This window comes from Rhodotorula graminis (genome assembly GCF_001329695.1).
Source record: "Rhodotorula graminis WP1 unplaced genomic scaffold RHOBAscaffold_7, whole genome shotgun sequence".
Lineage (NCBI taxonomy): Eukaryota > Fungi > Basidiomycota > Microbotryomycetes > Sporidiobolales > Sporidiobolaceae > Rhodotorula > Rhodotorula graminis.
The window spans coordinates 1,084,237-1,110,608 of record NW_017264934.1 but is presented as its reverse complement, the minus strand read 5'-3'; the positions used below and the strand labels follow the sequence as shown (position 1 = coordinate 1,110,608).

General features: G+C 68.5%; 7 protein-coding genes across 7 annotated transcripts; 6 read left to right on the top strand and 1 right to left on the bottom strand.

Annotated features, from left to right (window-relative positions):
• Positions 1-6,003: 6,003 nt before the first annotated feature.
• RHOBADRAFT_7544 (uncharacterized protein) lies at positions 6,004-6,857 on the top strand (the record flags this gene model as incomplete). The annotated part of the gene is made up of 3 exons (XM_018419190.1): positions 6,004-6,105; positions 6,238-6,338; positions 6,428-6,857. Coding segments are annotated over 3 exons (633 nt in total), but the record flags the coding sequence as incomplete, so codon positions are not given.
• A 263-nt stretch (positions 6,858-7,120) lies between these two features.
• RHOBADRAFT_15287 (uncharacterized protein) lies at positions 7,121-8,080 on the top strand (the record flags this gene model as incomplete). Its single annotated transcript, XM_018412252.1, has 1 exon — positions 7,121-8,080. The coding sequence occupies one exon, from the start codon at positions 7,121-7,123 to the stop codon at positions 8,078-8,080; it is 960 nt and encodes a 319-aa protein (XP_018271039.1).
• Positions 8,081-12,228: 4,148 nt separating this feature from the next.
• On the bottom strand, positions 12,229-13,913 carry RHOBADRAFT_66525 (small COPII coat GTPase). Its single transcript, XM_018418998.1, has 9 exons — positions 13,901-13,913; positions 13,734-13,786; positions 13,636-13,649; positions 13,529-13,573; positions 13,331-13,391; positions 13,187-13,252; positions 12,863-13,095; positions 12,652-12,730; positions 12,229-12,531 (listed from the first exon to the last, which is right to left on the bottom strand). Exons 1-9 carry the CDS (start codon positions 13,903-13,905, stop codon positions 12,503-12,505), a joined length of 585 nt encoding a protein of 194 aa, XP_018271038.1. The 5' UTR covers positions 13,906-13,913; the 3' UTR covers positions 12,229-12,502.
• Positions 13,914-14,225: 312 nt separating this feature from the next.
• RHOBADRAFT_44505 (uncharacterized protein) lies at positions 14,226-15,631 on the top strand (the record flags this gene model as incomplete). The annotated part of the gene is made up of 7 exons (XM_018414424.1): positions 14,226-14,256; positions 14,337-14,434; positions 14,515-14,764; positions 14,922-15,025; positions 15,118-15,230; positions 15,311-15,510; positions 15,621-15,631. The coding sequence occupies 7 exons, from the start codon at positions 14,226-14,228 to the stop codon at positions 15,629-15,631; spliced, it is 807 nt and encodes a 268-aa protein (XP_018271037.1).
• Positions 15,632-16,131: 500 nt separating this feature from the next.
• On the top strand, positions 16,132-18,265 carry RHOBADRAFT_53900 (uncharacterized protein; the record flags this gene model as incomplete). The annotated part of the gene is made up of 6 exons (XM_018417049.1): positions 16,132-16,249; positions 16,316-16,770; positions 16,839-17,063; positions 17,151-17,492; positions 17,563-17,862; positions 17,944-18,265. 6 exons carry the CDS (start codon positions 16,132-16,134, stop codon positions 18,232-18,234), a joined length of 1,731 nt encoding a protein of 576 aa, XP_018271036.1. The 3' UTR covers positions 18,235-18,265.
• A 1,396-nt stretch (positions 18,266-19,661) lies between these two features.
• Positions 19,662-24,163, top strand: RHOBADRAFT_44503 (glycosyltransferase family 90 protein; the record flags this gene model as incomplete). Its single annotated transcript, XM_018414423.1, has 14 exons — positions 19,662-19,674; positions 20,112-20,224; positions 20,349-20,387; positions 20,466-20,654; positions 20,762-20,809; positions 21,329-22,249; positions 22,321-22,546; positions 22,624-22,855; positions 22,941-23,170; positions 23,232-23,511; positions 23,601-23,681; positions 23,768-23,908; positions 23,988-24,033; positions 24,110-24,163. The coding sequence occupies 14 exons, from the start codon at positions 19,662-19,664 to the stop codon at positions 24,161-24,163; spliced, it is 2,613 nt and encodes an 870-aa protein (XP_018271035.1).
• Positions 24,164-24,407: 244 nt separating this feature from the next.
• RHOBADRAFT_53899 (uncharacterized protein) lies at positions 24,408-26,024 on the top strand (the record flags this gene model as incomplete). The annotated part of the gene is made up of 5 exons (XM_018417048.1): positions 24,408-24,594; positions 24,756-24,931; positions 25,008-25,103; positions 25,179-25,736; positions 25,802-26,024. The coding sequence occupies 5 exons, from the start codon at positions 24,408-24,410 to the stop codon at positions 25,901-25,903; spliced, it is 1,119 nt and encodes a 372-aa protein (XP_018271034.1). The 3' UTR covers positions 25,904-26,024.
• Positions 26,025-26,372: the final 348 nt, after the last annotated feature.

The window sequence follows — 26,372 nt, the reverse complement described above, 5'->3', positions numbered from 1 at the left end:
GCCGTCGCCCTCGCCCACGCCTTCGCTCGCCCCGCCCGCCTCGCCTCGCGATGGCCTCGACCTCGTCGGCGCAAGCCTCGGTCGGGTTCCTCTCGGCGGCCGACGACCTCCTCACCAAGCTCCTCCTCGACTACTCGATCTTCAACGAGCCGCGCCTCGACGGCCGCGCGACGGGCAAGATGATGCGCTTTGCGCGCGAGCTCCGCATGAGCGACAAGGAGGTCGCCTCGGCGCGCGAGCTCGTCGACAAGGTGAGCCTGCGCGCTTTCTCTCGCGTGGACTCGGGCAGGGCAAGGGCGAGGAGTTACAGCGGGAACAGCAGGCGCAGGAGACAGAGGACGCGGGCGAGGCGACAGGGTTGGGCTCGGCCGGGGAGGCTGGCCTCGTGGAGGGGACAGAGTGGGGACCGACACGCTCCAACTCGTCGAGCTGCTCATCCTCCTGCCCTTCACTCGCACGGCACTGACCTGCTTCCGCCCCCTCGTCCTTCCCGCACCCTTCTGCATGATCCAGCTCCGCCAAGGCGTCGTCTCGGTTCCCGACGGCCTCGACACGCTCCTCAACCTGCCGTGCGTCAAGACGTTCAACCAGAAGTGGGACGACGAGCCGCTGTTCGCGCACCACGCCAAGCGCTACATCATCGCCCTCCGTCCCGACAGCGGCATCGCCTTCCACGAGACGGACCGGTACAAGAACCCTCGCGGCCTGTCCAAGAGCCGCCCGATGCCGCCTCCTGTCGCCGCCAAGCTCCGTCGTGACCCGAGCACGTTCATCGAGGTCGGCGTGTTCGCGACGAGGGCGTTCAAGAAGGGCGAGGTCGTCAACCTGCGCGGCGGCATCGCCGACCTCACCGAGGAGGAGGACGACGAGATGCGCGACGAGGGCGGCAGGAGCGACTTCTCGGTCCTGTGGAGCCAGCGCAAAGAGTGCTTCTGCCTCTTGCTCGGCCCGGCCCGGTTCGTCAACCACGACTGCCGCAACAACGTCGAGTTCCAGCTCACGGGCACCAACATGGCGTTCAAGGTCCTCGAGGACGTCGCCAAGGACGAGGAACTCTTCACGCACTACGGTCCGTCCCTAGAAGCCCCTTTTCGTCGTCTGAGAGAGCCGAGACTGACCCTGTCGTCCCTGCAGGCGAGCACTACTTCGAGCACGACAACGCCTCCTGCCTCTGTGCGACTTGCGAGCAGTGCGTCCTCGTCTCTCTCTCTCATGATGCCTGCAACGTCCTCACATCGACGTCTCCAGGCTCAAGCAGGGCGCGTTCGCGCCGGCACGCCCGAGAGCCGTCGCGGCGGTCAAGCCTCGTGCCTCCTCCCCGACGCCCGCCTCTCGTCGTTCTCGCCGCGCCTCGACCATCGCCGCACCCGACTACAACGAGGCGCGCTCCTCGACCTCGACGAGTGCCGCCGCCGGCGCCGCCGCCCCTCGCGCAGGTCGCGCTGCGGGCCTGTCTCGCTCGGCCTCGACGCCGACCCTCTCGGCGCGCGCACCAGCTCGCCCTCGCCCGCGCTCGTCGCGCATGAACCCGACACGCGGCGAGCTCTCGCCCGCCGACGCGCTGCGAGGGCAGCCTCGCCTCATCGTCCAGCCCAAGCTGGCCCCGCCACCGGGCTACGCTCGCGACTACGACTGGGACCCCAAGAAGCGCGTCGCGCGGTACAAGGGCCCCAAGACGTCGTCGGTCGGCGAGAACGCCGCCTCGACCAAGGTCGACGCGAAGCGCAAGCCCGACTCGGCGACCGCCTCGACCTCGACCTCGGCCGCCGCACCCGCCAAGCGCGGACGCCCTCGCTCGAGCACCACCGCCGCGCACGACTCGTCGCCCGCACCTTCGGCGTCGGGCTCGCCTCGCAAGGCCAAGAAGCCGCGTGTGAGCCAGGTCGTGCTCAAGCAGGTGCGGGTCGGCGAGCGCAGCTCGAAGCGGCAGGCGGCCGTCGGCAAGGAGCCTGTGACCGCTCGAGGGCGCGCCGAGTCGACCAAGCTCCGGCAGGTGACGGCGTTCGCGCGAGCCGACGAGGCGGCCGACTCGAGCGAGCTGAGTGAGGCCGAGGAGGGCGACGAGGACGAGGCGATGCAGGAGGCGGCGGCGGTCGAGGCGCAGGAGGAGGACGAGGTCGAGGCGATGCTCTCGCCCGCACGGCGTGCGCGAGGTGGCTCGTCGTCGTCCAAGACCGGCCCCACCTCTCCCCTCCCCTTCACCATGCCCGCTTCGTCCCGCCACCGCGCCGAGTCGTCCACGAGCGTCACGCTCTCGGCGGCCCCGACGCGCTCGAGCCGCTCTCTCACGACCGAGACCAGCGCGTCTGCCGCCCCGTCTGCGACCGTCGCGCTCCGCAGCATCGCCTGCGACGCCGGCATGTCGACCTCGACCCCGATCGAGGAGTCGCACTCGCCGCAGCTTCGAGGCGCGTCGCTCGAGGACGACATCGACGACAACAAGGACGCTCTTTCCCGCTGCAAGGCCAAGGCCGACGGCGACGGCGACCGCGACGACGACGCGCCGCACGAGCCCATCTCGGCGCCGACGTCCAACTTCTACGGCGTCGTCGGCGGCGGCGCCTCGGTCCCGAGCGACTCGGGCGGCGCCAGCGCGGGAGCAGGAGCAGGAGCCGGCTCGTCGGGCCAGCAGGCGGATTTTCGGAGCGGCCCCTCTCAGGAAGGGGGCCCTAGAAGTACTTCCAGGCCGGCGGCGGGCTCGTCGAGCGGCGGTAGCGGTGGCGGGGGAGGAGGAGGGGGAGGGGGAGGCGGCGACGACGGCGACGGGCGGCAGCCGAGCGGTGGACGGGCGCCGGTCGACATGATGGACGAGGAGGAGGAGGAGGAAAAGCCCAAGACGGGCGAGGAGGACGACGAGCAGGAGCAGGGAAAAGGCGGCGCGGTCGCACCTTCTGGCGAGGTGCAGGCCGCGAGTGAGGGAGCGCCAGAGGAGGAGGGACGGCCGAGGGTACCGCCGTCGGATCCCGAGGATGCGGCGGCGGCGCTGCTCATGCTTCTTTGCGCACCGTGCGTCCTCTCTCTCCCTGCCACTGTCTCTTTCTCTCGACCCTGTGCGTGACTGACATGCTGTACATCGACAGGCCTCAGCCGCAGACGCCCAGCTCGACCGCGCCGACGCCGCCGCACGCCGCCGAGTCGACCAAGCCGAGCGCGACCACCTCGGCCAGCACGTCCGCGAGCGGTGAGGCGTCGTCGTCGGGGTCGACCGTGCGCAGGGGCCGCACGTCGAACGAGTCGCGACCGTCGCCCGGGCCGTCGCTCAACCCGCGCTCGACTCGGCGGCACTCGAAGCTGCCCGAGCTGTCCGACCAGTCGACGGCCGAGGCCGGCTCGTCTACGGCGCCATCCGCGTCGGCGTCGGGCGCGCGCAACAAGAAGGCGCGCATCTCGGCGGCCGAGCCGGCAGCGTCGGCGAGCGAGCGGCGGCGGTCCACGACCCGCAGCGGCGCGGCGGCGGCAGCATCGGCGGCGAGCCAGCCTGGCCCGCCGCCGTCGCTCGAGGCGAGACGCACGAGGTCGCAGCCTCTCCCGGGCAAACTCGCCGACGTGCTGTACGCGCCCGAGACGCTCGCCGCAACGGGAGGGTACGATTACGAGAAGGGCAGATGTACGCTCTCCCCTCCTCTCCTTCCTCTTCTCCCTGCCCACGACCCTGACGACCCTCTCTCTCAACAGACATCTCCAAGTTCGAGGCGGCCCGCGACCCGTCCCACAACCCCTTGCCGCCTCGCCGTCCCTCGCCGACGCCCCACCCGACCCCTTCTCCTTCTCCTCCGCCACCTCCTCCTGCGCGCAAGCCCGCACCTGTCGCTGTCGCCAAGCCCGCTCGCCGACCGTCTCTCGCCACGCCCCCAGCTCCGTCGACGCCTCGAGTCGCACCATCCGCCTCGACCTCGCGCCCGCCAAGCGCAGCGACCGGCTCGAGCGGGCGAGCACCTGCGCCCGCCACTTCCACGGCCCCGCCCGACGGCGTGCGCTCGACGCGACGGTCTTTCCCTATCGCCGGACCTTTGCGCGACCTCATCTACTCGCCGGCGGCGGTCGCGGCCAACGGCGGGTGGGACGCAGCGGCGGGCAAGTACGTCTCGGCGGCGAGCGCCTCGATGGCCGCCCCTCCCGCCTCGACAGCACGTCGAGCGTCGTCGGCGTTCGCCGAGGGTGGTGCGGCGGCGTCGTCGTCCGGCCGCAAGCGGCCCGGGTCGCCCGTCGGGCACATGTCGAGCTCGTCGGCGCCGCCGACCGACGTACGCACGACGAGGCGCAGCTTCCCGATGGCCAACACGCGCATGGCCGACCTCGTGTACTCGCCGGCTGCGCGCCTCGTCTCGGGCGGGTGGGATCCGGCGCTCGGGCGGTACGTCTCGGCGTCAAAGGGCGAGACGTCGACGCCTCGTCGCGGCTAGACGCTTCTCTCCCCTCTCCCCTCCCCTCCCTCCCTTCTTGCGCACGCTCTCGGTCTCGTTCCTCCGTCTTTCTCCCCTCTTTCGGGCTCGCGGCCCTCTTCTCGGTCGTCGTTCTTGTCGTTGTTGTGCACTCGATTCCTCGTTTCCCCGCGTCTCTCGGGCACTCTCACGTCGTCTGCCTTGTCGCTGTGCGGCTCGTTGTTACGCTGTCCAGCTCGGGCGAGGCGAGAGCGATCCGTAAGCCCACGAGCGCGAGCGCGAGAGGCTCACGCTCTCCTTGCCCGCTCGCCTCCGACCAGAGCCGCAGACCAGTGCCGGCAACTGCTGCCAGAGCCTCTCTCGAGCCACCCAGTGCGTTCCCGACACGCCCACCGCTCCACGCAGGGCGCACCAAGGCGATCAACACCCACCCCCGCCTCCTCATCAGCCAGTTCGGAGCCAGCCTCTCTCACACAGCGGGTAAACCCCGAGACGGCTCGTGCAGGCGCCCAGCTCTGCCCAACGCGTCACCCTGGACGCGCTCTTCAAAAAGAAGCGCCTCGGCCGCCCCGCGTCGTCGGCCTCGTCCTCGTCCACCTCCCAGCCTCACCGCCAGTCGGCCCTCACCCTCGACACGGCGGCCGGCTTGGACGACATCTCGAGTGTGCCGTACGAGCGCCTGCCGACCTCGTCCCCGACCAAGGCGGCGGCGGCTCACGCCCACCCCACGTCGTCCGCCAACCGGGCCAGCGCCTTCCCCTACTCGTCCGCCTTCCCCCTCCCCGGCCAGCCTCGCCCGTTCGACAATGGCACGACGAGCCCGCGCACGACGCACCAGGAGCGCATGAGCCACGCGCTCGGCAACGTGCCGCCGTCGCGCGCGTCCGCCTCGGCCCGGCCGCCGATGGGCTTGGGCATTGAGGAGGAGACGGCCGAGGAGCTGAGGGGCAGCGCGAGCGGGAGCGGAAGCAGCACACGCGCGAGTCGGCCCCACTCGCCGGACGGCATCTCGATCCGCTCGGTCACGTCGAGCGGGCACGGGCACGGCGGCGGCGAGCGCGAGAGCAGGAGGAGGGTCGACTCGCTCGGCGCGACGTCCGACCGGGGCGCCGGGCGAGAAGCACGAGGGAGCGTCTCGGGCGCGTCGGCGGCGTCGCCAGACCCGAGTCGAGCGCCGCCGATGTCGCCGCAGCGAGAGCGCTCGTCGGCGAGCGTCACGTCCGCCTCGGGTGAGCGCGACTCGCTCTCGTCGGTGTCTCGCCAGCCCAGCCTGTCGCGCATGGCGTCCTTCCGCTCGGTCGACCGACCCGCCAGCAACAACGGCACGGTCGCGAGCTCGCGCTCGGGCGCCAAGGGCGACTACGCCTCGTCGACCATGTCCAGCACCCTCCCGTTCATGCCCCGCCGCCAATCGGCCGCCTCCTCCGTCGCATCCCGCACCCCTCAACACAACTCGCACGACTCGATGTACCTCGACGCCGCCCCATCCCCCTACTCGTCCGACTTTCGGTTCCCGCGACCCGCCGACCCGGCCCTCATCGACGCCATGTTCGACGAGCTCCAGGCCCGCATCGGCACGACGTCGGCAGCGGCGCTCGGCGCCGCACGCGGCCTCGACCAGGAGAAGAAGTGGACGCTCATCTACAACGACGCGTACCTGCGGTGGAAGAACGCGCGCGAGAAGCTCACGCACCGCCCGGTCGAGGCGAGGAGCGCTCCCGCCGTCGGCGCCGCTCGAGGAGGGTCGTCCGACTACGTGTCGAGCCCGCGAGTCGGCGCCGGCGGCGGCAGCAGCAGCGTCGCGAGCGGGTCGGTCGGCGTCCGCGGCAGCACGGCGGGGCCGAGTTGGGGCAAGAACGAGAGCCCCGAGTGGTACATCGGCCGGTTCATGAACGGCTCGATCACGCAGCAGCAGGTGGCCAGCCTCGGCGTGTGCTTGCGCACCTACGAGCTCAAGTGCGTCCGCCTTTCTCTCGCTCGGACCTCCTCGATGGCCAGGGACTGACTCGTCGCGCCCTGTACCTCCCTCGTCCTCCTCTTATCAGATGGCTCCAGACGTTCATCGCGCTCAAGGGCCAGGCCGTCCTCGGCAACGCGCTGCACAACATCAACAAGGCCGACAATTCGGACCGCAAGCCCGACACGGCGATGGAGGCCGAGATCATCAAGTGCCTGCGCCAGCTCTTCAACCACGAGGACGGCGCACGAGACGCGCTCGACAACAACACGTCCATCTCGCCCATCACGGCGTCGCTCGCGAGCGAGATCCCGACCCGCAAGAGCGTCATCGAGCTCCTCACCTTCTTCGTCATGCGCGACCGCATTCGCGGCTTCAATCTCGTCCTCAAGGGCCTCGACGACTTTTCCTCGTCGCGTCGGCTGCCGGGCAAGTTCGACGGCTGGTTCTTCTTCTGGGAGGCGGCCATCGACGGGCGAGGGCGGTTCGGGAGCGCCGTCGGCGCGAGCGACGCCATCATGAGCCTGCGAGGTCGAGGCGCTCGCGACCTGCACAAGGGCGTCGCGGCGAGTACGGCGCTCGGCGCCGACATCAAGGATCAGGCCCTCGCCGACTATGCCGTGCGTCCTCGCTCTCCTTCTGCCCTCGTGGACCTCGTCGTCGCGAAGCGCACGTCACTCACGCCCCTCCTTCTTCACGCCTGCAGGTCGGCAACATGCTCCTCATCCGCGAGCTCTTGCGCGAGCGCGACCTCAAGATCCGCATGCACCTGCGCGCCGCCATGGAGCTCGCCGGCCTCAAGCGCATCCTCGAGAAGCACCTCGTCCTCGACCACGCCAACCTCAAGCGCCTCATCTCGGAGCACTACGAGGACGCCGAGCTCGACGCTCTCGAGCTCGCCGAGCACATGAAGGAGGAGGTCCGCATGAACTTCAGCGACCCGCGCGGCTGCTTCGAGGCGATCCTCGCCAACACGGACGGCCGAGCCCGCGACTTCCTCCTGTCGACCCTCAAGCACCTCCTCCTCCTCCCGACCGAGCCCGAGCAGCGCATGCGCCACTTCCAGCTCGTCGAGCGCCTCGTGTCGGCCGTCGTCACGGACCGCAAAGGGCTCGACGGCGACTTCTCGCACCTCCTCGGTTCGAGCGTCCAGCAGATCATCGCCTCGTTCGGCGACGAGGAGCGCCTCGCCGAGACGCAGGACGACCTCGACGACGCGCACGCCCAGGTCGCGCAGCTCAAGGCGACGGTCGAGCAGCTGCGCGAGGAGCTCGCCGAGGGCGCCGCCGGCAACGTCGGCAAGCTCAAGGACGAGCTCGCGCGCATCGAGCGCTCGCTCGCGACGTCGCGCGCCGCGACCGAGGCGACCAAGGCCGAGCTTGGCAACAAGGAGCGCGACTACCTCGAGCAGATCGCCGCGCTGCGCCTCGACAACCGCATGTTGTACGAGCGGCTCAAGAAGGCGGGCCTGCTCGACGGCGTCGACGAGGACCTGCAGGAGCGCATGGAGAAGCAGCTGCAGCGCAGCAAGACGATCCAGATCCTCGAGGGCGGCGTCGCCGGCGAGGCGCCGCTCCCGGCCATCCCGGGCCAGTCGCTCCTGGGCATGACGAGCGCGAGGAGGAGGCTCGAGAGCGAGATCTCGGCGAGGAGGGGAGAGACGGAGGACCGACTGTCCGAGGGTCAGCGCGACCCTGTACGTCGCCAGCTCGATCCTTCTCGTTCCTCCCTCACTCACTGACCCTGTCTCTTTCCTGCAGAGATCCGCATGGTCGCCATCGCCGTCGCCGCCATCGCAACGCACGCCTGTACGCCGTCTCGGTCCCGAGCCCGTCTCGACCTTCTCGCCCGACAGCGACCTCGACGCGACGCCCCAGGCCAAGCGGCGCTCGTCCATCCTCGAGTCGACCTCTCCCTCGGCCGCTCGCTCGACGCGCAGTACGGCGCACATGTCGCATCAGCGCCGGCCGACCCTCGCCGAGGCGATCCGCGACGCGTCGCTCAAGATGGGCACCTCGCCCGCTCGGGCCTCGACCGACGCCGACGCCGACGACGACAGCATCCGCACCGACTCGCACGTCAGCCACGCGGCGACCGGCGGGACGTCGACCGCGCCCACCTCGATCGCGCCGTCCGACGTCGGCGTATCGCTCCCGGACACGGTCGTCGAGCGCGCCGAGGACTCGCCGGTTGCAGACGATGGGCTCGACCAAGGCGGCGCCTCGCTCGGCATGCGCGACCTGTCGTTTGGCAGCCTCTCGCCCTCGTCGACCCTCGAGCCAGGCGAGCGGCCCGACACGCTGTACCTCGTCGGCCCGTACCGCACGGCGCCGAGCACGCCCTCGCTCGACCCAGAGTCGCCGACGGTCCTGCGCTCCGAGTCGTTCTTCGCCCTGCCGACGTCGTCCGTCTCGACGAGCCGAGACGACCTCCCTGTCCCTCCCACACCGGTCGTCCAGGCGCCGACACCGTCGACCACGCCGTCTCTCGGCCCGGTCGACGGCACGTTCGACGGCGCGTTCGACTCGTCGTCCGCGTTCGTGCCGGTCTCGAGCGGTCCTCGCCGGCCGCCACCGCCCCTCGCACCGCCGGCACCTCCAGCTCCCTCGCTCGTCACGACGGCGAGCGCGGGTATACCTCCTCCTCCTCCACCGCCGCCCGCACCACCTCCTCCTCCTTTCGACGCCGCAGCAGCCACTTCTTCTGCGCCGTCGCCACCGCCGCCAGCACCACCGCCACCTCCTCCACCTCCCGTCGCCGGCGGCTTCCCTCCTCCGCCGCCGCCGCCTCCTCCGCCTCCGACTCGCGGCGCCGTCAAGAGCGGCTCGACGATGCGCCTCGACGAGGTCCTCGCCGGCCGCGCCAAGCTTCGCAAGGGCGAGGAGCGGTCGCCAGGCTCGCCGGCGAGCCCAGCAGGCCCTCCTCCCCCTCCTCCACCACCTCCTCCCGCACCTCGAGCGCCTGGCGCGCCGCCACCTCCCCCTCCCGGTCCGCCCGGTCCGCCGCCACCGCCCGGCGCACCTCGACTGCCCATGTCGAAGCGCGATGTCGCGCAGCGCCAGCTCAAGACGTTCCAGTGGGACAAGGTGTCGCCGCACGGGCTCGCGTCGACGATCTGGGCTCGCGAGGGCGCAGCGCAGGACCCGCAGATCGCCGACCTGCTCCGGCAGCAGGGCATCTTCGACGCGATGGAGGAGGACTTCCGGGCCAAGCAGACGGTCAAGCTCGCCGTCGAGCGCAAGAAGGCCGACCTGACGTCGTGCCTCGACGTCCGCCAGCGCCAGAACATCGGTGCGCCCTCGTCTCTCTCCTCGTCACGGCAACAGGTTCTGGAACTGACTCGCCTCCTCGCGCCGCAGAGATCCTCGCGCTCAAGCCCGCAGGCGACGCCAACGACGACGCCCTGACCAAGGTCAAGATCGCTGCGGGCCGCATCCTGCGCTACGACAACGGCCTCGGCGAGGAGTACCTCGGCGAGCTCCTCAAGGTCCTCCCGACGCCCGAGCAAGAAGCGCAGCTCAACCTGTACAAGTCGACGCCGCAAGAAGAGCTCGACTTCCTCGCGCCGGCCGACCGCCTCCTCGTCGAGCTGCTGCGCATCGACCGCCTCAAGCCTCGCCTGCGCGCCATGATCTACCGCGAGAAGTTCCTCGAGAACATCGTCCGCTTCGAGGACGAGGCGCTGCGCGTGTACGAGGCGGCCAAGTCGCTCCTCGAGGCGCCTCACTTTGCCGAGCTGCTCAAGGTGCGTCCCTCGCTCTCCCTCCCTCGCATCTCGCCTCACCCGGCCGATGACTGACACCCTCGTACACACGCAGCTCATCCTTATGCTCGGCAACTTCCTCAACGCGTCGGGCCACAAGGGCAACGCCCAGGGCTTCAAGGTGACGTCGATCAACAAGCTCGTCGACACCAAGTCGTCGGCGTCGAGCAGCCGCACGCTCCTGCACTTCCTCGCCAAGACGGTGACGCAGACCATGCCCGACACGGAGCGCTTCCTCGACGAGCTCGCCAAGCCTGCCGAGGCGTTCAAGGGTCCGTCCTCGCCCTCTCTCCTCCCTTCCCATCTCTCGAGAACGTGCCTGACCCGCCCGAGCGTTGTCTTCCCTCGCCCACAGCCGACCTCAAGCACGTCCGCAGCGGCCTCGTCGACTTTGTCGAGCAGCACAAGGCGCTCGAGAACCTGCTCGACGCCGACTTTGGCGACCTGTCGTCGCTCCACCCGGACGACGGGTTCCCGAGGCGCATGTTCCGCTTCCGGCGCGAGGCCGAGGAGCGACTCGCGGCGCTCAAGGACACGCTGCAGCTCGCCGACGGCACGTACCAGCAGGCGTTGACCCTGTACGGCGAGGACGTCAAGAGCATTACGAGCACCGAGGAGTTCTTCAGCGTCTTCAAGACGTTCGTCACGTCGTACAAGGTGCGCCCTCCTCTCTCTCTCTCTCTTCCTTTCTCTGTCGAGAAGCCTCGCGTACTGACGCCGTCGTCGGCCCGTGCGCAGCAAGCTCGCGAGGACAACCGCCGTCTCGACGAGGCCCGTGCCAAGGCCGCACAAGCCGCTGTGCGTCCCAGTCCCTCGTCTCCTTCTCGCCCACTCCGAGCATCACTGACTCTGTCTCTTCGCGCGCACACAGGCTCGCAAAGCCGAGCTCGAGGCGTCGGCGGCCGCTCGGCTCGCCACGTCCGACTCGCTCGTCGAGGAGTACATGAAGACGCTGCGCGAGCAGACGCTCAACACGCCTCGCGCCGTCCGCCGCGACAAGCGGCGCAAGGGCGCCTTGACGGGCCCGGCGCCGGATGCGGGCGCGCCGTCGGTCGTGCCGAGTGCGAGTGCGGGCGAGGGGTCCGAGAGCGAGGGCGTCGACTTCGGCACGTCGCCGACGAGCCCGGGCCGGGGCGCGCCGTCGCCCTTGCCATTCGCTGCGGGAGGCGACGGCGGCGAGGCGGCAAGGCGAGGCGCAGGAGGAGGTGGGCTCGACGACCTGCTCGCGAGCGGGCAGGAGCTCATGGCTCGTCTCACGGGCGAGGGTGTGCGTCCCCTCTCTCTCTTGCCTCTCCTTTCTCCGATCGACGACCTGACTCTCTCTGTGTGCACGCAGTTTGCCGCCGTCCCAGCGAGCTCGTCCCCCTCGACCGCGTCGCTCGCGGCCCGTCGCCGCACGCGCCCTCGCGACCGCCTCGGCGCCCGGGCACCGCCAGCCCCTCCAGCCTCGTCGGCGTCAGCGTCCGACCCCAAGACGCTGAGCGCCGTCCTCGAGGCCGACGCCGAGGACGACACGAGCGGCTTGACGACGCCGGCCCCACTCGCCGAGCCTGAGCGCGCCCTGCCTCCTCGTCCCCCTCCTCCTCCCTCCTCTTCCTCGACCTCGACGCCACCCTCGACCTCTACCACCGCGACTGCGAGTCCTCCTCGCCTCCTCGAGCTCGACTTTGGCGCGGCGAGCCTCGAGAGCGGCGGCGCACGGGCCGCCGTCGAGCTGCCCGAGCTGGCGAGCTCGTTCGAGATTGCGCGGCTCGCGGCAGAGGGCGAGGGCGGCGGCGCGTCGGCGGCGTCGACGAGTGCGGCGAACGAGGAGGACAAGGGGCAGGAGGACGAGGAGGAGGAGGAAGAAGAGGACGAGCCGTCGATTCGGGCCATCAGCTAGAACCCCTCTCCCTCCCTCTCTCTCTCTCCCTCGTCTCGCTCGAGCTCTCGATCTACCCGTCTGTCAGTAGCAAAGATATGTCTCCCCTCTGTGTGTCTGTACAGCCCTCGCTCGTCGCCCACCCGTGCATGCCCGTCGTTCCTCTCTCTGCCTCTCTCTTGCCTCGTTCCCGTCAGAGACGAGAGCGCTCTCTTGCTCTCGCCTCGTCTCTCATTCTCTTTCGTTCTCTCGCGAGAGACCAAAGAGGCGGGGCACAGACATGCTTTTCACGAGAGGGTGGGCGGAGGAAGACGAACCGGCGAAGACGGAGAGCGAGAGCGAGAGGGGGGTGTGGTGCAAGAGGGTGGGGACGAGAACGGACGAGGGAAGGAGGAGAGAAGAGGGTGGGACCCAACGAAGAGGGGGAAAGAGGGTCGTGAGGACGGCGAGAGGGAGAGGACGAGGGAGAGGACGAGAAAGAGGTGGGAGGAGGTCTCGAGAGAGGGGGGACGGGCGCAGACGAGGGCTCGAGCGCGCATCTACATGTACTGGGCGATCCAGCGGAAACCTGCAGGGTCGTGGGACGACAGAAGGTCAGTGAACGTCGAACGAGGGGCTCGAAGTTCGATACGCAGGAGGGAAGGAAAGGACGAGTGGCGGGAGAGAGATAAGAGAACGAGGGACGCACCCTCTCCGTAGCCCTGGCGCATGACGACCGAGCACATGAAGACCTCGATCGGGCGAATGTCGGTCAGGGGGACCTTGCCCTGCGAGCGCGACAAGAGAAGGGGTCAGTGCGCGTTCTCATCTGGGCAGCCGGCGAGCGCGACGGCCCGAATTCGTGCGGGCCTCGCGCGACCGACACACCGCGAGAGTGAAAGAGAGCGAGCGTGACGCACCTTGCCCGTCGTGGTGTACATGCCGAGCGCCTGCCTCAAGTCCTGCTCGCTGACGGCGCCGGGCGCGTCAATCTTGTTGCCGAGGATGAGGAACGGCACCTTGCTGAGTTGCTCGATGGCGAGGAGCGCGTCGAGCTCGGCCTTGGACTCGTGGAAGCGCTCCGTGTCCTGCGAGTCGACGAGGAAGACGATGCCGTCCACCTCGGGGAAGTAGTCCTTCCACAGGCGGCGCGCTGTGCGGGGACAGGGTGAACGCTCGAGGTCAGTACGCCGTGCGACTGTCGCAGATCGGTCTGACCGGTGTGGCGAGGAAGGCGGACGCACCCTGCTGGTGACCGCCGAGGTCGTACGTCGTGAACTTGACGTTGCCGATCGCGAGCTCCTCGGATGCTGCACGGTGCGCCACAGGGCTCGTCAGTACGGGAACGTCGGTGAACGATGGACGCCAAAGAGAGCGAGGGGACGGACTCGGATGCAGGGTCGGCTGGAGGGTCGCGAGGCGGTCGTTCTTGAGCATGTGCAAGAGGGTCTGCGGGCGATTGACGACGGCGTGAGCGCGCTGAGCTGTGATGCCTGCGTGATCGGGGTCTAGCACGCGCAGAGCTCGCGAGAGAGCCCCGGCGCGTACTGCCGATACGACGAGGGACTGAGAGAGCAAGGACGCACCGTCTTGCCGGCGTTGTCGAGACCGAGGAAGAGGATCTTGGCGTTCTGCGAGGGTGCGGTCGAGCGGTCAGTGCGAGTTTGAAGCGTGCGAGGATAGGCGGGCGGACCTTGTTGACGAGGCCTGTGGAGGAGTGCAGGACGGCGAGGTCAGTCGGCGGGACGAAGTGAGATCGAGAGAGAGAGGAGAGAGAGAGGTGGGACGGACCAAAGCTGGCGAGGACGTCGAACATGTAGTTCCAGATGGAGCTGAAGAAGCCGCTGTGGACGTGTACGAGGCCATCGGGGCGAGAGGGGTTCAGCGGGAGGCGACGAGGGTGGGCGATGAGGGGCACGAGGGGGGAGGGGACGTCGAAGTGGGAGAGTGGGACGCACGACATGGTGGACACTGGTCGCAGGTCGGGGATCGAGTGGGACGGTCGGCGCAGGGGCGAGGGAGCGAGAGGCCAAGGACGCGACGACGAGGCGAAGGGGGAGGGGGAGGGGGGCGAGGCGAGCGAGAGGGCGAGGGGCGCAGGGGGGAAAGGGTGGCAGGCAAGGGTCAGTCTATGTGACTGTGTTGACCACGCGAAGGGTACTCACGGGGCTTTGTGAGGTGGAGCGAGACCAACTCGAGGTCGTCGTCGTCGTCGCCGCCTCGTCCATCCTCATCGCTCCCTCCAGCCCGCTACCTCTCCGCAGCTGCCACCTCGACACAGCCATGAGTGGCAAGGGCGCACGCGAGAATGTCTGTGCGTCCTCAACCCCCCTCCTCCCTCCCCTCCTCCCGCTCCGCCTCCTCCTCCCCCGCTGACCCCCCTCCCGCACCCAGTCCCGACCCGCATGAACTTGACCGTCACAAAGACCCGCCTCAAAGGCGCCCAGACCGGCCACTCGCTCCTCAAGAAGAAATCAGACGCCCTCAACAAGGTCCGCACCCTCGCTCCCCTCCCCCACCTCTCACTTTCTCTGGGCGCACACGCTCACCCACACCGTCCACCGACCCGCAGCGCTTCCGCACCATCCTCGGCAAGATCGACGACGCAAAGCGCAAGATGGGCCGCGTCATGCAGCTCGCCGCCTTCTCGCTCGCAGAGGTCACCTACGCCACGGGCGACATCAGCTACATGATCCAGGAGTCGGTCGCACAAGCCTCGTTCCGCGTTCAAGCAAAGCAAGAAAACGTATCGGGCACCATCCTCCCCGCCTTTGAGGCCGTCCGCACCCCGCAAGGCGACCCGCAGGCGGGAGGCGCAGCAGGTCCGTCCCTCTCCCTCCTCTCTCTCTCGTCGTCTCTCTCCTGACTGATCCGCCCCCCTTCCTTTCCTCGTCTCACGTCTCTCTCCTTCCTGGCCGCCTTCCCGACCTCGCGCTCCTCGACCTCGCCCGCACTGTCGACCTCGTTCCCGCTCTGCAGCTTTCGGCCTCACCGGCCTCGGCCGCGGCGGTCAGCAGATCACGCGCTGCCGCGAGACGTTCGCCAAAGCTGTCGAGACGCTCGTCGAGCTCGCGTCGCTCCAGGTGCGCCCCTCGCTCTCTCCCTCCTCCCCCGGCCCGTGCGGCTCGCCTCGAGGCCAGTCCTGACCTCGTCGCCCGCCCCTCGACGTACACAGACGGCGTTCGTCATCCTCGACGAGGTCATCAAGATGACCAACCGCCGCGTAAACGCGCTCGAGCACGTCGTCATCCCTCGGCTCGAGAACACCATCTCGTACATCAACTCCGAGTGCGCCGCCCCCCTCTCTCTCTCCCTCTCTCCTCGGCCTGACGACCGACTCGATCGACCTCGCCTCGACGCACCCGCAGGCTCGACGAGATGGACCGCGAGGAGTTCTTCCGCCTCAAGAAGATCCAGTCAAAGAAGAAGCGCGACAACGCGGCGAGGGAGAAGGAGGACGCGGCCAAGCGGGCCGCCGACGAGGAGGCCAAGTACGGCTCGGGTGCTGCTGCGGGCGGAGGAGACGAGGAGGGAGGAGGGGACTTGCTCAACGAGCGGGACGAGGACGGTGCGTCGGTCGCTCTCTCTCTCTCTCTTTCTGGCGCCGCCCGTCCTCGATGGCGAGCGTCCGCCTTGAAGAGACGAGCGTGTCACTGACGCTCGCCTTGATGCCCACAGTCATCTTCTGAGCCCGTCCCACCTCGTCGCTCGTCCACCGCGCCCGCTGTACCTCCTCCTCTCTCCTCGTCCTCCTTCCACCTCGCCCTCGCCCTCGCCCGTACTTAGTTTCGCCTCGCTCTCCCTTCTTCGTCCTTTCGTCGTCGCGGTACGCTGTAACCCACTCGCATAGACCCTCTCGTCGTCGTCGCCGCGAGTCGAGAGCTAAGAGCAGCCGAGAGATGAGCGTCCTCGACGACGCTCTCGGGCGGCACCGACTCGGCTTTGCCTCGTGCTCAAAGTGAGCGCTCGACCGCAGGTAAGCGAGCTGCGCAGAGAGAGCGAGAGGAGCCGCTCGCGACCTTTCGGAGTTTGGCACCAGCCTCCCCGCCTCATCTCCCTCTTGCTCTCACACGACGACGGCGGCACTGCAATACCAACCTGCGTCACCCAGCCACTCGCACAAGCTTCAGCTATCGCCTGCCGCTGCGCACTACGCCCGCTCGCCCTCGCTCGCCGCCGCTCCAGCACCATGCCCAACTCGCCTCCTCGCACGCTCGACGACGTCGCCAGCAGCCTCGCCGTCGGCGACCGCTTGCCAGCATGGGACGGTGGCTTCTGCATGTTCCGCGTCGTCGAGGCCCAAACTTGTGCGTGACCTTCTCCCACTTCGCCTCGTTGCCCGCACCCTCGCTGACCACGTGGGTCTCGTCCAGGGCCATGGACACGCGGCAGGGTCGGCATGAAGACGTCGTTCGACGGCAATTACGAGCGTCGGGCGTTCTGGTGCCGTCGCGACAACTGCGCGTACGAGCTGTCGGTCGACTGGAAGCTTCGAAACCCGCTTCCGCTCTACGCCAAGGTCGTGTCGTCAAAGTCGGCACACTCGCAGTGTACCGGGCAGATCTTCGGGCATGGGCGGCGCTTCTACAACTACGAGGAGTACCTCGCCGACGCCAAGAGAGCCGCGCTCAAGGAGCTCCGCAGGGCGCGCAACATGTTCGGCTGCCTGGGCCAGGTGCCCGGCCCGCCGAACGTTGTCGCCATGCGCAAGCACGTCGTGCGGCAGAAGCAGATCCTCTCGGACGTCAAATGCTTCTTCCCGCCACACGCGTCGGAAGTTGTCGTCCGCAAGGCCAACAAGAACAAATGGCTTTTCGATGCCGGCGACGTGCGTCGCGCATTCTTTCGCTCTCGCATGTTCATCATGCATGGAACTGAAGCCGTTTTCCCCCCCAGCATGCTTTTCTCACAGTGTGCGAGGCCGAGGCCGCACGAGCCGCTCGCCAGGCTGCGCCGCCCGTGGACGAGCGCGAGCGCGCAAACGAGCCTCCTGAGGATGGGCGCATGTCGGCCGAGGCGGCAGGGGCAGGAGCGGCGAGCGGCGAGGACGAGCCCGGCGGGCCGAGCAGGGAGCGGGACGGGGACGCGGCGTCGCCTGAGCCGCCGAAGAAGCGCATCAAGGTCCGCCCTGCTCTTCCTCTTTCACTCTTCGCGAGCCGCACCTTCGCGTACGGTCACCTAACCCGAGTCCGCACTCCTCGTCCGCAGCTCGCCCTCCTCGACCCGACCCTTTCGCGACCTCGCTCGGCTCAGCAAGGCTCGGCGGCTCACGTCTCGCCGGCACAAGCCGCCGACGCCGCCGACGCCGCCGACGTCGCTCCTTACACCATCTCTGCGACTGGCGACGAGCCCGACAAAGCGCCCTCGCCCTCCCCTTCCGCCGCACAGACCTCCTTCACCGCCTCGGCCGACGACGACGCCGCCGCGCGTTCCACCACCCCGATCGAGACCGAGTCGCACGACCAACCTCGACACGTCGACAAGGGCAAGGGCCGGGCTGTGTCGGAGGAGGAAATGCAGGACGAGGACGAGGACGAGGGCGAGGAGGAGGTGCGTCCCCTCTCTCTCTGCCTTTCTCATTCTCGAGCGGGAGTGAGCCGACCTCGTCATCCCCTCGCAGGTGCAGGGCTCATCGCCCGAGCCAGGCCGCATCGCCCTCTCTTCCACGACCGGGCAAGCCGACATCAACCTCGCCGCCGGTCCCGTCCTCGCCTCGGCAGCAGCAGAGCGATCCGCCTCGCGCACGCCCACCCGCTCCCAGGCCGAGCGTTCACGGTCGGTGTCGGTGTCGGCAGGAGCGGAGCGGCGGCAGGAGAGCAGGTCGCTCGTCGCTGAGGTCGACGACCAGCTCGAGGTGATCGACCTTCTCAACGAGGACGACGAGGACGACGACGTCAAGCCCGCCCTCAACCCGGTCAAGGTGCGCCCAGCTCTCTCTTTCTGAGCTCTCGGCAACGTGTGCGCGTCACTTACGAGCCCTGGCCTCGTATTCCTCGCGCAGCCGTCGCCCTCGGACCCCTCCTCCCTCGCCCACCTCCTCTTCTCCCTCCCCTCTCCCTTCGCCTTCGTCAAGCACCTCGCCCTCTTCCACCACCCGTCGATCGACCTCACCCTCGCCGACGAGCTCCTCGACATCGCCTCGTCGCCTGACGACCTCGACGACCTTCTCGGCGAGCTCGTCAAGGACCAGGTTGGGGAGGACGGCGAGGCGCTCAAGGGCATGCCGCCGACGTGGGCCAAGGCGTTGAGGAGGGCACTGAGGAAGAAGTTGGAGGAGGGTGGGGCGTTCTAGCTCGAGTGCAACGAGAGATTCAGTGCCTTGGACGCACGAGAACGCCTGCGAGAGCGGCATTTTCTGCGAGCCAGCGCGTTCTACTCGCAGCGGATGACAGTCAGGTCCGTCGCTGAGCCCCGCTCACAGCAGTCTCATAGAGAGCGAGCGAGCTGTGAGAGCGGGGCGAGCGCGAGCGAGGCTGCGAGAGGGGCTCGAGCGCTGATTCTGATTCAGACTGCGCCTCTCCGCCGTCTGCGCTGCTCGATTCGAGAGCTTGCCGTTGTCGTCAGGCGCAAAGCCCGCTGTCTAAGCATCCTCGTCGGTAGCGGGGATGTGAGAGCTTGCGCTCGCGCCCTCGCCCCGCCCTGGGAAGACGCCTCTCGCTCTCGCGCCGCCCACGCGAAATGCCGCTCTCGCTCTCGGTTCAACGCTCTCTACGAGCGCTTCCCACCCTTTGACCGGGGCAGACCGCTCCACCGATTGCTCGGATACGTCGGTGGCGCGTCTCGGTCACCCTCTCGCGCCGCTGCGTGTCTCCTGCTCCCCTCGCCCTTGCGCTCTCTCGCGCTCGGCGGCACAGAGCGGCCTGGCTCGAGCCCGCGTGGGCAGACGGCTCGTCGGCTGCGCAGAAGCGAGCAGGTTCGTTGCGAGAAGTTTGAGAGGTGTCCCAGCTCCTCGACAGCGTCTCGTCGCCCGGACGACCTGCTGAGCCAGCTCGACGACGGGCGCCGGGGCGAGCGGCGAGGCGCTCCGGGGATGACGAGGGCGTGAGTATACGCGCTCGTGAGAGTGCTGAGATGCAGGCTGGAGGAGGACGGGGCGCGGTGGGTGCGGGTTCGAGGGTGGGATTGCCGTGCAGCTCGTCGCGGAAAAGGCGAGTCGACGCCTCGATGAGGTGCACAGGGCGACAGCGATGCTCGCGAGGAGGTCGCGATATCTCGTGCGAGGCCAGTATCGGAAGCGTGACCGTAGCGATAGCCGCAGAGCGAGCGAGGAAAGCGGAGCGAGGAGGGCGAAGACTGCGCTCGAAGCACGAGGGTCGCAGCGCAGGTCCCGATGGCGCTAGAGCCCTTGTCCTGGGCAAGGTGTGCTCGAGCGGCGTCTCGCCAGGTCGGGCTCGGCGAGCGCATGCCCCAAGGCCGCGAGCGAGATGAGGACGGCGGTGAGCCGCGAGCTGGCCAGCGGGCGAGCCGAGACGCCGCGAGGACCCTCGTTGCGGGTGCAGCTCAACCTTGCTAGCTACGGTAGGTGCATCCATAGCGGTGGAGCGAGGGCCGAGGGTGGAGAGAGGGAGCGGCTGGGAGGAGGAGGAGGCGGAGAGCTCGCCTCGCGACCCTCGCTTTCTCCCCGTCTTGTCATGTGAGTCTGCTGCCGCCTAGCTGGACCGACACCTTGTCCAGGCCACCCAGCTCACTCTCCCCCCGCCCCTCACACAGCTCAGCACAATGGCCGCCGGTGGTGAGCTCCTCCCCCATCGACCGAGTTTGCGCCGCACCAGCACTCCCGCACCACCCCTCGCGCTAGTGCGCTCGAGCGCTCCCGACACGCCGCACCCGGCTCCGACCCGCACGGCGAGATGGACGCGCCTGGGGCGCGAGAGCGAGGTCGTGGCGGGCGAGGCGGCCGCATGCAGGTCCGGGCGCAGCGCACGCGAGCGCGGCCGCGGACCCGCTCGAGGGCGCGCGCGGTGGGCGCAGAGAGGGCGCTAGAGCGTGCAGGGCCTCGCGAGTGCGAGTCTCGTCGCGACAGGACGCCATACTGACCTCGTTGTCCCCCCTCCCCCTCCTCACCGCCGCCTTCGACCCGCACCGCCTGTCCTCTCACCCGCCCACCACCGCTCGGTGACCCGCCTGCACCTTCGACCTACCCCTCATGCTCGACACTACGCCCACCAGTCGTTTCCATCTCCGCCCGTAAGGCCCACAAGGCGCACTTCGGTGCCCCTTCGTCGGTCCGCCGCAAGATCATGTCGGCGCCCCTCTCGAAGGAGCTTCGCGCGGAGCACGGCGTGAGTCGCACGCTCTCGGTTCGAGTCGCACGAGGTGGGCGAGGCGTTCGGGCGGGACACGGCGTCGCGAGGGAGGTCGGTGGGGCAGGAGCAGCCGGGCTGACCCTTGCTCTCGCGTCCACAGGTTCGCTCGCTTCCCATCCGCAAGGATGACGAGGTCAAGGTGCGTCTCCTCTCGTCTCTCTCGGAGGCCACGAGCGAGCGCGGTGTCCTGACGAGCACCCTCGCCCCGTCGTCGCAGATCGTCCGCGGCACCTACAAGGGCCGCGAGGGCCGCATCAACACCTCGAACCGCAAGCACTTCCGTGTCTTCGTCGAGGGTGTCTCGCGCGACAAGGGCAACGGCGCCACCGTCCCCATCCCCGTCAACCCGTCCAACGTCGTCATCACCAAGGTCAAGATGGACAAGGACCGCAAGGCGCTTCTCCAGGTCCGTCCCGGCTCTCTCTTTCGCCCTCTTTCGGCCTGTGTCCGCTCAGGCGGTGCACAGGGTCTCGCTCGTGCAGGCGACTGACTCGCTGTTGTCCCCTCTCGCAGCGCAAGTCGACGACCGGTGCCAAGTCGGAGGACGCCGAGATGAAGGCTGTGCGTCCCTCTTTCCTCGCCCTGGGTGTCTCTCGGCCTCGCCGACACGTATCAGGATCGTGTCGCTGACTTCTGCACCCTCACTCGTCCACCTCCCGCGCCTACACCTCGACCCGACTCGACCGCCCGCCTCTCCTCCTCCACCCGGACCCCTCCTCTCGCTCTCTCGCCTCGCCTCGCCGCGACCGCCTGTAGTAAGCGTCCGTGTGTAACGGGCTGTGTGGTCTTTCTTTCCCGTGGACGATCTCGGTGCGACTGCCAGAGGCGGAAGGGGCTTGAGCCGGGACGAGCGAGAGTGCCGGTCCCGCACCGCGGTCGACGAGCGAGTTCGAGAGCAGCGCACGACCGAGGGCATGCGGGACGGACCCGAGCAACCAGCCGCACGAGCTTGCAGACCGGCCTCTTTTGCGATCGCCCCGTCGTCGAGAGTTGTCGAGAGAGTGCGGAGCCGAGAGACGATCCTCGCTCTGCTCCTCGTCCTCCTCACCCACCGCACCAGAGCGCGCATCTGCTGGCCAGATGTCGAGCCCGCGGCTCACAGCCCAGTTCGGCCAGTACTACGCCAGCGTCCCGTCGACCGGCTCGTCGCCCTTCTCCTCATCTCCCTCGACCTCGTCGTCGGCTTTCGGCAGCTCGCCCCTCCTCTCTGGCTCGCCAGCACTCGGCGGCACCTCGTCAAGGCGTGTCTCGATCCGCACGTCCAACCTCGCCGGCCTCGCGAGCGCCGGGCCAGGCGCCCTCCTCCGCCTGCGCGGCCGCTGGCGCAAGGCGCTCGCCGTCGTCGTCCTCGTCCTCGCCTCGAGCGGCGTCGTGTTCCTCGTCGCCAACTCGAGCAGCAGTCGAGGTGCGGCGCGCTTCATGCCCGCAGGCGGGTTCGGGCGCGACGTCATGGGCCGCGAGGACGACGCCGACCGCGAGGACGCGCTCGAGCTGTCGCCGATCGAGGTCAAGGGCGACCAGAGCCGCCTGTGCCTCCTGTTTCCCTGGCGCGACGAGTGCGACGGCGTGTCGGGCAAGTCGGGCGTCAAGCGCTCCCCGTTCGACGGCCTGCGGTTCAGCGAGCGCTTCGGCCACCTGTTCTACCCGGCCTACCGCGCCCAGACTCGCCCGGGCGCCAAGCCGCAGCCTCCCGCCGACGTCGAGAACCAGCCGCACGCGATCCACTACCTCGTGCAGCGTGCCCGGCGCGAGTGGGACGCCAAGGTCGCGCGGCAGAGCAAGACGCTCGAGCAGGCCGTCGACGAGTACGAGCGGCGGTACAAGCGCCGCCCGCCTCAAGGGTTCGACAAGTGGTTCGAGTACGCGCAGAAGCACAAGTTCGTCATGGTCGACGAGTTTGACGCCATGATGGACCGCGTCGAGCTGTACCTCGCCGTGCGCCCGTCGACCATGGTCGCCCGCCACGACAAGATCCAGTTCGACGACGACTTTTGGATCACCGTGCGTCCTACTCTCTCTCCCCGCTCGACGTCGTACGACGAGCTCACCATCGTCTCGCCCCGCCGTCGCAGGACAAGACGTTCACGGTCGAGGTCAAGCGGCACGGCAAGCACCTCGAGGCGCACGGCCCGATGAAGAGCGCCAACGAGCGGCCCGACCAGATGCTCAAGCTCCTGCGCGGCATCGCCAAGCTCCTGCCCGACATGAACGTCACCTTTACCGGCCACGACGTGCCGTGGGGCACGATGAGCGGCGAGTCGAAGGAGGTGCACCGCAAGGCTGCGCGCGAGGGCGTCTGTGCGTCCCTCCTCTCTCTCTCCTTAAGCGTCTCGGTCCTCAGTTGAATGCGGAACTGAGGCTCTTCCCTCGCGCAGTGTTGTCCGACGAGGAGGCCGACGACTATCGCGACGACTGGAAATGGGACGGCTGGGCGCGCATCTGCCCGCCCGACTCGCCGCTTCGCAACGTCCCGTCGTACGACGACCGCATGGCGTCGGGCGACGTGTATGCGCCGCCGAGGACCCGCAGCTTCATCAAGGACCACGTCCCGGCCATGGACCTGTGCAACCACCCCGAGAACCAGCTCATCCACGGCTTTACGGCTTGGTGCGTCCCTCTCTCTCTCTCTCTCTCTCTCGCATTGTCGGTCCTCGACGAGCGGTCCTGACCGTGCGGCGTCCCTCGCCTGCAGGCCCGGCCCCCGACCCGGCCTCATCTACCCGATCTTCGTCTCGACCATCACGTCGCTCCACACCGACTTCCTCATCCCGCCGGTCGACCAGTACGACTACGCGCTCGGGATTGACCCCGAATGGGAGGACAAGAAGCACAACAAGCTCGTCTGGCGAGGCTCGACGACGGGCGCCAACCTCAACATCGAGCACTTCCGCAAGTGGAGCCAGCGCCCGAGGCTCTGTCGACGTGCGTCCCTCCTTCTCTCGCCTCGATGCAGGACGTCGACCTGACGAGCCTTCTTCCGCAGTGCCGTTCGCCAAGGGCAAGGTGACGGTCCCGTACGCGCCCGACGACACGGCGACCGACCTCGGCCCGGTCAAGGAGCTCACGGGCCGCAACAAGGCGCTCGCGCTGCGGTACTTTGACTTTGAGTTCCTCGACCGGCCGAGGCAGTGCGACGACCCGGCCGTGTGCGACGCGTTCGAGAAGGAGTTCAACTGGAGCGGGTGGATGGGGCCCGACGAGCAGAACGAGTACAAGTACATGCTCGACGTCGACGGCAACGGGTGGAGCGGTCGGTTCCACAGGTGCGTCTCTCGCTCTCTCGCGCCTCCTTGTCGTCGTCGTCGTCTTCGTCGCGAGGACGGGCCTGACCCGCACCTACCCTCGCGCACAGGCTCATGAGCACCAACTCGCTCGTCCTCAAGTCGACGATCTTCCCCGAGTGGTACCAGGACATGATCCAGCCCTGGGTCCAGTGCGTCTCGCTCTCTCTCTCTCTCCAACCCTCGCCCGACCTCGCCGAACACGACTGACCTCGTCGATCATGCCGTCCCTGCGCAGCTACGTACCCGTCCAGACCGACTACTCGGACCTGTACCCGATCATGGCCTTCTTCCTCGGCGACGAGCATGGGCAGGGAGGGCACGACGCGCTCGCCAAGGAGATTGCGACGGCGGGCAAGAAGTGGGCCGAGACGCACTGGTGCGCCCTCCTCTCTCTCTCTCTCTCGCGCGACCTCTCCCGCTCTCCTCGAGACTGACGGCGTACCTCCTCCCTGCAGGCGATGGGTCGACATGGAAATCTTCATGTACCGGCTCCTGCTCGAGGTGCGCCTCCTCTTTCCCCCTCCTTCTCTCGTCCCGCGCCGACGTCGAGCTCACGCGCCCGTCTCCTCGCCCGCAGTACCACCGCATCATGAATCGCGACGACGCCAACCCGACGTCGATGGACCTGTGAGTCGGCGAGGGCGGCGAGACGAGCGGGCGGGTCAGTTTGTCGGAGCCCGCTCCTTGGTGTACAGCTTCTTGTCGGTTCTCGTTGCAACTTGCATTGCATTGTGTCTCGAAGTACCGACGTACCTGCGGGACTCAAGAGGGAGAGAGCGACAGCGAGTGTCACCTTTTCGGTCGAGCCAGCTTGCGCTCGCCGAGAGCTGAGAGGCGAGCGGCGTCCGCACTCTGTCCACACCGCTCCGCTCGCCATGGCCGCCGTCCCGCAGTTCACCGCGCCGTTCCCTGGCAGTGTCGTACCCGAGCCGACCTACGCAGGCGCGCTGCCGTCGTGGCTCGCGCCCGTCGGCTCCATCCTCGACCGCTTCGAGGCCGCCCGCGAGCGCCTCAACCTCCCCGAGCCGGGCAAGCACGAGGACCTTGGGCGCGAGGTCAAGCGTGCGTCGACCTTTCCCTGGCCCCTGCGCGACCCCCAGAGGCCGGCGAAGGGTTCATCGGCTGACATGGCTTTCCTCCCCCCTCTCCTTCCCTCTCTCTCCCCGGTCGCCATCATCGCTCCACCCTCTGCCCGCCATGCACCACCTCGCACCTTCCTGCAGTCACCCACCTCACCAACTACACCTTCGATGGCGCCCGCGCCGACCTGTCCAAGACGCTGTCGCAGGTCCCGGCCTTCCAGGTGACCCACTCGTTCGCCATGGGCGGCTCGGCGGGCCCGATGGGCGGCATCAACCCGGGCACGTACAACTTTGGCGCCGTCTTTGCGACCTCCAAGGTGCGCCGGCCTTGTCCTCGACCTCTGCGCCCAACCAGGGACGCCGTCACTGACCCTCTCCCTCTCCCACTCGCAGGTGTTCATGCAGGGCATGGTCGACAACGAGGGCAGCGTCACGGGCAGGCTCAACTACGGCTGGTCCCCGAGGGACACGACCAAGGCGTCGGTGCAGGTGCGTCCCTTCCCCTCCAACTCTTCCCATCTCCCTCGAGTCGCACACTCACGCCGTCCTCTCGCCCTGTCGCAGCTCGCCGCAGGTGCCGCAGCGCCGTCCATGTTCTCGCTCGAGCACGACCGCGTCGGCAAGGACTACACCCTGTCGCTCAAGTCGTACAACCCGTCGCCGGCCGACTTTACCGGGTCGTACATTGCCGCCTACCTCCAGTCGTTGACGCCGCACTTTGCGGTCGGTGTCGAGACGCTGTACCAGCGCCCGACGCCCGACATGGAGGACTGCTCGGTCGGCTACATCGCCAAGTGGCACGACGTCAAGAAGGACGAGCAGGGGCAGGCGGCCAAGGACTCGTGGATCGCGACGGCGCAGATCATGTCGCAGGGCATCTGGCAGGCGACCTACTGGAAGAAGCTCGCGGCCAACATCGACGCCGGCGTCGACCTCATCTGCGTGCCGGCGCTCAACCCGCGCGAGCGCAAGGCCGTCGCGACCGCCGGCGTCAAGTACGACTTCCGGCAGGCGACCTTCCGCGGCCAGGCCGACTCGACGGGCAAGGTGTCGGCCCTCCTCGAGCAGCGCTTGAGCCCGGCGTTCGCCTTCAACGTCGCGGGCGAGATTGACCACGTCAAGGTGCGCTCCCTCTCCCTCCTCTTCGTCCCCTTGGCGACACGAACTGACTTGCCCCTCGCCTGCAGCAAACGTCCAAGTTCGGTGTCGGCCTGTCGCTCGAGTCGGCGAGCGAGGAGGCGATGGCGGCCGCCATGAACGCAGGGCCGCAGGGCCCTCCCCCTCTGTAAAGCGGCGTCGCTCGCTCTCGCACCCTTGCACACACCCACTCTCCCCTGTACATTCCCCTCTCGCTCCACTTCCTCGAGATATTGCCGTGTCGATGCAACCCCGGCCCTGTCGCTAGAGATCTCTCTTCTCGGCCGGCGAGAGCGCGAGTGCATGCAGAGCGAGCGAATCCGAGACGACAAAGGGGAAGCGCGAGACTGCGGCTTGAGCTTTCCTCGTCGCCTCGCAGCTGCCTTGGGCCTCTGCTCGCCTCCGAGGTGCTTGCACTTGCTCTATCCACGAGCAGCGCCAACGTGCGGCCACGGCACCTCGCCCCCGACCTTGCACCGCCTCCCCGCCTCACGCGACCTGATGAGGTCGACTAGCTCGCGTCTCGCCCGTCCAGCAGGCCTAGCAGCAGCTCGTACGGCCACCTGTACCCACCTGCGTCCCACCATGCGCCCCACAACCCTCGACGCGCCCGCCCTCGTC

Bases quoted from the DNA above. Each gene is read 5' to 3' on its own strand.
- RHOBADRAFT_66525 (XM_018418998.1), bottom strand. The intron at 13,392-13,528 runs GTGCGTCCTTGC...AATCGCCCGCAG, and splicing joins TCGACAACGCCGGCAAGACG to ACCCTCTTGCACATGCTCAA. The intron at 13,253-13,330 runs GTCCGTCCCCTC...CGCACCGTGCAG, and splicing joins CCAGCCGACCCTGCATCCGA to CATCCGAGGAGCTCGCGATC.